Consider the following 8,783-nt stretch of genomic DNA (forward strand, 5'->3'; position numbering starts at 1 on the left):
CCTGGTGTGTGTGTGTGTGCGCGCGCGCGCGTGTGTGTGTGTGTGGGGGCGTGTGCCTGTCCTGGGCCTGGAACACAGGGCCTGTGCTTTATCATAAGCAATTATGCTTAAGGCTAGTGTTCAACCACTTGAGACACAGGTCCACTTCCAGGTTTTTGGTGGGGTTTTATTGCACATGGAGTCTCAGAGACTTTTCCTGCTGGGGCTGGCTTTGAACTGTGGTCCTCAAATTGCAGTCAGCCACTTGATCCTCGTGGATTGTAGTTAACCACCTGATCCTCAAGGATTTGAGGTGTGACAGTGTGCCATGGGCTGATATACTTTGTTTTTCTGCAAATATCTCTGAACCATCAGAAAACTGGAACTATGTGCATAGTAACTAGGAGGAACCCCAAATATATGAAATGAAATTCAAATTGACCTGTCTCTAGCTACAACTTTGGACTGTGCCATTACTAGAGAAATGAGTAAAAGATGCTTATTTATTGAAATAACTATGTAAAATAATATCTAATGGCAGAAGAAACACTTTTGAACAAATATGTAAGTTTCTTCTTAGGAGGGCTTAATTTGCTCAGGGCATTTTCTGTCCCTAATGCCATGCACACAATTTATATCAGGCCTTATCAAGATGATGTAGCACTTGGGGACAAAGATGCAACCCAGAAGCCCTGCACTGGAGGCCAAGATTGAGAAGACCTCCACAGCCACCATGACCTTGCCCTTGGCACTGTGGTAGACAGGCAGGAAGGTGAGCCACACACTGCAGAACACCAGCATGCTGAAGGTCAGGTACTTGGCTTCATTGAAGGTGTCAGGCAGGTTCCTGGCCAGGAAAGCCACAGTGAAGCTGACCAGGGCCAGGGAGCCCAGGTATCCCAAGACACAGTAGAAGGCAGTGAGGGACCCCTTGTTACACAGGATGATGATGTGGCCATGTTCAGAGTGTGCATCTGTGTCAATGAAGGGAGGAGAGGTTCCCAGCCAGATTCCACAGAGAGTCACCTGGATCAGGGTGCAGATGGGAATGATGAAGTTAGGAGCCCCTGACACCAGCAGCCACCTCATCCTTCTCCCTGGAGAAGTGGCCTTGAAGGCCAGAACCACAGTGACAGTTTTGGACAAAACAGCAGAAACAGCAACAGTGAATACAACCCCAAATGTGGTTTGCTGTAGAATGCAGGTTACTGTGTTGGGATGGCCAATAAAGAGCAAGGAACAGAGGAAGCAGAAGATGAGGGAGAGGAGCAGGATGTAGCTGAGAGCCTGGTTATTCGCTTTGACAATGGGGGTGTTGTGATTTTTCACAAACACCCCAAGAACAGCAGTTGTGAGTGACGATAAACTTAGAGCCATGCAGGCCAAGGCCATCCCCAAGGGCTCCCCATAAGCCAGGAAGCTTGCAGCTCTTAGGAGGCACTGGTTTCTCTTTGTGTTGGCATACTGGTGATATGGACACTTCACACACTGCTCCATGTCTGGTGAGGAAGACACATAACCATTAGTTCCTTTCCAGTGCTTAAAAAATAATTAGAAAATCCCTACCTAGAAAAAAATTCTGACATATTGATAATTACTCGCATCAACTTCATATGACCATGTATTACTAGACATATTTAGTATTATCCTTATAATTTCATGATGTTCCTACACTTGGCTCTAAATTCTAGTTGAAACTATTAATTTGCAGTGAATATTATTTATTTTCTTTTTTGCCATTCCTAATGTCCTAACAACAATTTTAGACATCTCTTCATTCTTCCATAACATTTTTCAGCCTTTTTTGTACACAACTCAATGTCCTTATGTAAAATGAAGACTAAAAGATGTTGCATTTTTTCTGTCTCTGTGTCACATAGATAGGAGCACTGTGGTCCTTCTTTGTAATTGTGATATTTGCTTCTCCTACTCACCTGTAAAGCGCTAGAAAATAGAGAATATAAGCATTCTTTGAAGCTATACAGTCAGTCCATGTACAACACTTGAACCAAACTACAGCTTTTGTTCTGGTTTAAAAACAATTCTGGACAAATAGGAAATGAAGATCTGTGTTTTCTTTATAATGTAAAAAAAAAATTCCAAAACATGGAGATCTCATTCTTAACAGGATTTTGTATTTTATATGATAGAAAATATGCTAACATTACTGAGTAGTTAAATAAACATGCATTCATTATACTAGAAAAAGTTAATCCTATACACAATACAGAGCCCATGTTTTTTTTTTCTTTTCAAGAAGCTCTATCATCCACTGTTGTAATTAAACTACTAAGTGAATGAAGGACGGCTTTGACTGCAATTCCAATACATAACGTTGGTAGTGCTTTTCATGGTTCGTGGGGCACTAGGAGAGAACCTGTTTTTCTCCATCTGCCATGCGTAAACATACCTGTCCCATTAGCCATCTCATTTTCTGAGCAAGGGGTACAATCAAAGCAACAGGCAGCCTTTCCCTCCTGAAGGGATTTCCTGAATCCAGGACCACAACTCTCACTGCAGACAGAATGAACAGGCTGAGGAACAACAGATATGAGTCAGAAACTGTTTAGGCTTTTGTAACATTCCCAAAGTTCCCTTATTTGAACAACTTTGATTCCTTACTATAGCATATCAATACAAATAAATCCAGTCAGTGATTTGAATGCTGCCATGGATTCCACATCCTGTCACCACACAAGCTTTATGTGCTACCGCATACAATGATTCCTCTCAAGAAAGAGATCTAAGTAGAAGCTCAACTAATCATTAAATGAAACCACCAGCAGAGGGAACTGAATAAAACTTTCAAATATATAAAGCAATTTTTTGGTACTTCATTGGTGTTAGAACTCTGCTAAGAAACATGCAATTTGTATTTTATTACAATATTCAAAATTCACATTTAGAAACTAACTGAATTTTTCATGGAGGGTGCTAATCCTGGAGTTTGAACTCAGTGTCCAAGCAATGTCCTTGAGCTGTTTTGTTTTCAAGATTAGTGATCAGCCTCTTGATCTTCAGCTCTAGCTGAGTTTTTGGGGGTTTTAGTGACATAGATTCTCACAGATTTTTGGCCTGGTGGGGCTCTAAATGGATCTATAATCTGAGATCTGAGGATGTCAGCCTCCCAAGTAGATAGGATTACAAGCATCAACCAGCACACAGGACCTGTTTTGTAGTGGTTACATGAAGATAAGAGTCTCACAGGTATTACTACTGGACCTGACTTCAAATCATGACATTCAGAACTGAGAAGCTACTATTACAGTGGTCAGTTGCTGGCATTGATTCAGTTCTACATTTGACTTTCTTATATATTCTGAAAGTCATTAGAATTAAATAACAACTCACCTCTGTAGTTCCTATGGCCCACTCTATTATATCTTCAGATAAAGATAGTTGATGATCATGTAGAGCAAATGGAGAAAACTTTCCTATTTTCACCTTAAGATCAAGACCTTCTGGAAAATTCCAAATGTTCACAATGTCATACTCTGCCTCCAATTTTCTTTTGTCATCTAAAATCACCTGATCTCCAGCAGGATTCTGAAATTGGGTGTTCTTTAGAAAATGGTGCAGCTACAAGAGATACATAATCTTATGTTGAAGTACATCCCAGTGGTTATACAAAAAAATTAAGAAAAGCTCCTGAGTGTCTTTAATCTCTGATTTAGAATTCAAGAAAAGCAGACACGTGATAAAGCACTGCAGAAGAATGTCTTTGGAGGAATAAAAATAATTTTCCAGAAAGCTGGACACTCAGAAAAGTGCTAGAAATCCTCTTTTCAAGAGAAACCTATTTCATTTAAATAAGCATAAATACAGCAATTCTCAGGTGGCTAGAGTTTTCCAAAACATCGAATTCTATGGGAATCAATAGTTATAGCTTGAGCTTGTTCAAGTTTTAATACCTAAAGAAGAATGAAACTAGGTTATTTATGAAAAATATAGATACTCTTGCTCAGCAGGTCATGCTTAGAAACTCATAGAGAAAAGGTGCTTATACTCTTATCACAACATTACCCATGTGTATGTTGATGTTGTTAGTCACTAGAAGAAGGGACAGAAGCATGGAATTGATTTCTTCCTTATAACTGGCCTGTTTTCCAAAAGAGCACAGGAGCACATGTCTAGAAAACCTCACAGACCTATATAGAAATTTAATTTCTTTAGTTTGGGGAACATAATTAAATATTTACTTTCACGTGGTAAGAAAGTCCTCTAGGAATTTCCTGTGTTTATTGTGCATGTCATTCACAACAGAAGGCCTTACCTGTGCAGGGGAAGACACTGTCTCTTTCTGGGTTCCTATTGTCTGTATTTCTGTGTGATGTAAAAGCATCTCATGGAGAGCCTGGGCCACAGCGTAGGCAGCGTTATATATATTGTAACTGTCTCCAGACATGGTCATGTCAAAAATGTGCCCAGGTAAACAATCCAAGGAGGCCTCATGAGGACAGTTCTCCCATGTTACACAGTCAGACTCAGAACCTGAGCAATTAAAAGAGAGAAACCACAGCCGAGCAAGGAAAAAGTCTTCTGGGTATGTGGAAGGATTCACTGTCTTGACAAAATCTGTGAATCCGGAAACATCTGGGTGATGATGTGCAAAAGCGAGAGGGACATGGAATGAGCCTTGCATGAAATATCTCCTCTTCATGTTTAACTCCCACTGTGAGTTCAGGATACAAACTTTACCATTTATCAAATATTGATGTATACATACCAATAAATCTAGTACGGATTCATCATCACCGTATATAATGAGGACGTTTGCTGAAGATTTGTTAATCTGGTTATACAGTGCCATGAATTCCAATGTTAGGCCATAGTTTGGGATTGCTAAATCGAAGGCTAAACAAACTCTTTTCTTGTCCATCTCTTTTCTCAGTAGAGGAAGAATCCACAAGCCATTCTCATCTAGAAAGGTTACCAGTCCCACCCAGTTCCATCTGAAGTAAAGCAGTAAGGAGACCATGGCAGTGGCTATGGATGTGTCCTTTGAGGCCATCTGATAGAGAGCAGGGAACTTCCTGTGGTCATTCAAGGCCTGATCAAAAGGCCCAAAGGTGAACTAAAGGGAATGAAAATTAGATGCTTCATGAATGGGAAGATTTCTATCCATCACAATCTCACCCATGATGTATATTAAATAACCTGTTGAACTAGGTAACCGGATTTTCTTTTACTTTTTGAAAAAAAAAATAAAAATGTTAATATATGTGCGACATGCCAATTTGTTATTAAATTGTCTCTTTATCTTTGTCACTATTTCCAATAAATCCTCCCTTCTATTACAATCCCAGCCATATATTCCTAGCTCCATTTTCCCGTATGTACCTTGAATAGTATTTTGTATTTTGCCATCCATCTATTTCCTTTTCATTTGGTCCTTTGCACATCTCCTTAACACGCGCATCCTTCAGCTAAAATATGCTGTATTTGTCTGGTGTTTATTTGTTATTTGATTAGAGAGATTGTGGCATGGAATTCCACATTTATGTTTAACCTACTCTATAGGTAAATCATATATATATATATGTGATATGTGTTCTATCCTTATATCATATTTCATACTCTTATGTTAGATTTGATATTTATATATGAGGAAACAATTGCCTCCTTTGTCTTCTAGAGACTGACTTTTTCTTTCAACATAATGTCTTTCACTTTCTGGTGGGAAGGAGTGTGTGCGTGTCCGAGTGTGTGTGTGTATGTGTGTGTGTATGCATGTGTGTGATTGCACGGGATTATTTACTGTCAGAGTTCCATGCACTTTCTTTGATTTTTCCTCAAGACTTGAACCACAAGTTTCTTCCTGTTTTTTGCAGGGTAATTAGATATATGTTTCTGAAGTAGCTAGGTTTACAGGTGTGAAACAACAACACCCAGCTCAGCATTCCTTCACACTTTAAAGTCATTTTCCACTTCCTGAATTAAAAAAAAATTATTGATAATTTTTAAATCTCCAAATAGTCCCTTTTTATGATTTGAATTTTTATTCCTTTTCCAAAAGATGGGAGCAAAGATAGCCCATTTTCTTGAATACTTATTCTTTAATATCACAAAATTTGATAGAATAATGAATGCAGTCACTATTTCTCATTCACTTCTAAACACCTGAAATGGCACAAATTCAGACACTCCTCCCAACCTCACCTGTGGAAACCTGTAGAGGTCCAGCAATGTGCCTATCTGGGCAGATGTTACTCCTGATGGTCCTGTAAGTGCTCCTATAGACTTGCTGCCACTTATACACGAGTAGTTAGGAACCATGTAGCTCCCAAAAAAACAAATGAAGGAATTTTTAAATACTGTTGGCAATCTATCTTCAACATTACAGATATCAAATCCCAGAGTCAAGTTATGTAAAAGAGCAGGAGTTTTGTTGATCTCTTCAATAGCAAAAGTCAAGGCCAAAACAAACTGATAGTTCTTGAAGGTAAACCTGTGTAATTAGCACAGAAATTTCAGAGTATTTGAAAATTATTGTTTTGATGGACTGAATCCTTGCTTTTCTGCCAAGGAATATGTTAAAACATCACCAATAATGGAGATGGAGTGTGTATATAATGTCTAATGCTTGCATATAAGATTAGATAAGGATATGTAGGTAATTTGTTATGAATGAGATTCAGAAATTTACTTATGGCAAGAATGGGAGATTATTTGCTCCCTGCTACTTCATGCACCACAGTGAAAACCTCTTGCACACTAGAGATGGAATAGGCTATCGTGAGACACCAAATATTCATTTTTGCTCAGCAGACAATATATTTTTATTAATTTAGTGATTTAATTTTTATTATTATTGTAGAGGAGATATAAAGAAGAATTACAGTTACACAGTTCAGGTAATAAATAAAGAGTACATTCCATTTTGTACCATGTTGCTCCTTCTGTCGTTTCCTCCTGGTATTTTCCTTCGCTCCCTACCCACAAGATATACAATTCTTTGTCCATCTACTGTCTAGTGGGCACCCCTATTGTACTTGTTCACCTTTCTTCAACCTTTTATGTAAACTGCATTATCCACTCAAATACAAGCAGGACAAAAGGAAAAGAAAACAAAAACAGGAACAATGACAACTGAAAATGTCTCCTTTCCTTGCAGTTCATTTCATAGAGCATTATTTTCTATGACCATCTGCACATAGCTATTAAGGATTTGTCAGCCAGTCCTATGCCTATACTCTTTTGGCCTTAGTGTGTGAATTCAATGAGTCCTATGTGACTATCAGAGACACCAAATATTCTGTTGTATTTTTCTTGGAGTAACCACCTCCACCTGTGGCAAGGCCAGGCCAACTAACAAATCCTCAGTTGAAGAGCATTTTTCAGAAGCAAAGTGTCATTTAAGAATCCATAGCAAGCTCTGCTCACAGACCCAACATATTGAACAGTTTCCTGTGACATTAACCAGGACAAAAGAGCTCAAATATGAGATCAGAGAATTTTTTTTCTCTTATGAAACAAAACAAAAGGGATGCATCCAACTTTGAGGACCTCATCTTGGAGAGAGGAGCCTCCAACATGGGGAATTAGGAGAGAATTGTGAGCAAGCTTTATATTGAAATGCCAGTTCTAAGGCCACCATTGTAAAATGCAATGATCACTACTCTCTTCCTAATATAGTTAGACTGAGAAACTGGAAAGCAAAAATACAGAGGAGGAAAAACGACCAAAGTAACTTTCTATCTGACATGTCTGTGAGTATAAAGGTATATGTGTGTAAGCACATACATTCTTATGAAATTAAAAACATATTGTTTGAAGAAGGAAACAATAGAGGAAGGATGGAAATCCAAAAGATAGGATAAAGTGATTATAAAGAAGATTTTGCATATGTGAAATTTCATAATGGAAGCCTATCATGTTAGTTATGTCTTCTCAGGTTGAGAAAACAGTGACTTTGAAGAAAATCTAATTGAACGTAGGCATATGGAGGATATGTTGATAAGGTTTTGTGAAAAGTTGACAACAGTATTACAAAAAGAAAAAAAATACCATTTGGAGAGTTCAGTTCTGCTGATGAAAGGGATAGGAGGCAAGGGGAGAGGAAAAAGAGAGCATTCATCTAGTGTGCATCTAGAGTTCCCTCAGTGATTTAAAATCCTGAGAACAAAAGAGTTTATGGAAATAAGATGAGGTGTTACTTACCGCTTGTCTTCATACTTGGAAGCATCGCTGTTTCTGCGATCTGTTCCCAAAGTGTGGAGAGGGAAAAACGCAACAATCATCACATCTCCATCCATGTGTGCTCGCCGTTTCATGGTGGAAAAGCAGCTAGTGCCTGCCAAGGAATTGACAGGAAGGGGAAACTGGAGAAAAACGAGTATGAAAATGAAAGGGCACATCCCTGAAGCATCTGCCTAGCTGAAATTCTGGCTGGAAGCGAGACCCACAGTGTCTGGGATGTATAGTCATATATCTTTGTACAGGTGCACATGTGTCTTTTTATTGACCGAGAGATACACGGTTGTCCATCTTTCCTTGTAGACTCTTGTGAATCCCCAGGGACAGTGTGTAAAACCCTTCTCTGAGGCTCTGCATCTGAGGCCTTGCATCTAGGAGAAAAATATTATTTGGAAAATGTGTTTGTCATTCTCCTTCTTCATCGCAGGTGCTGTGATTTCTCTCAGATCACAGATAGTGAGACCCCAGGGATGAACTTATTTTTGATATATGTTGTTTTCACATTTGTGTCCAGAAATTTTTCACATGAAAGCCCTTTGAGATGAAGCAACTGGATTGCATCAGAGGCTGCATCGAAATGGCCAGAAAACAATCTGTGACAGTGAAAT

General features: G+C 38.8%; 1 protein-coding gene across 1 annotated transcript; it reads right to left on the reverse strand.

Annotated features, from left to right (window-relative positions):
• Positions 1–555: 555 nt before the first annotated feature.
• On the reverse strand, positions 556–8,234 carry LOC125342774 (vomeronasal type-2 receptor 116-like). The gene is made up of 6 exons (XM_048335084.1): positions 8,140–8,234; positions 6,139–6,427; positions 4,253–5,053; positions 3,331–3,558; positions 2,390–2,513; positions 556–1,478 (listed from the first exon to the last, which is right to left on the reverse strand). The coding sequence occupies exons 1-6, from the start codon at positions 8,232–8,234 to the stop codon at positions 556–558; spliced, it is 2,460 nt and encodes an 819-aa protein (XP_048191041.1).
• Positions 8,235–8,783: the final 549 nt, after the last annotated feature.

Source organism: Perognathus longimembris, chromosome 27 (assembly GCF_023159225.1).
Source record: "Perognathus longimembris pacificus isolate PPM17 chromosome 27, ASM2315922v1, whole genome shotgun sequence".
Taxonomy (NCBI): Eukaryota; Metazoa; Chordata; class Mammalia; order Rodentia; family Heteromyidae; genus Perognathus; species Perognathus longimembris.

Bases quoted from the DNA above. Each gene is read 5' to 3' on its own strand.
- LOC125342774 (XM_048335084.1), bottom strand. From the start codon at position 8,234: ATGGATGGAGATGTGATGATTGTTGCGTTTTTCCCTCTCCACACTTTG. The intron at 5,054-6,138 runs GTGAGGTTGGGA...CATTCCCTTTAG, and splicing joins ACCTCTACAGGTTTCCACAG to TTCACCTTTGGGCCTTTTGA. The intron at 1,479-2,389 runs GTATGTTTACGC...CTTCCTCACCAG, and splicing joins TGAGATGGCTAATGGGACAG to ACATGGAGCAGTGTGTGAAG.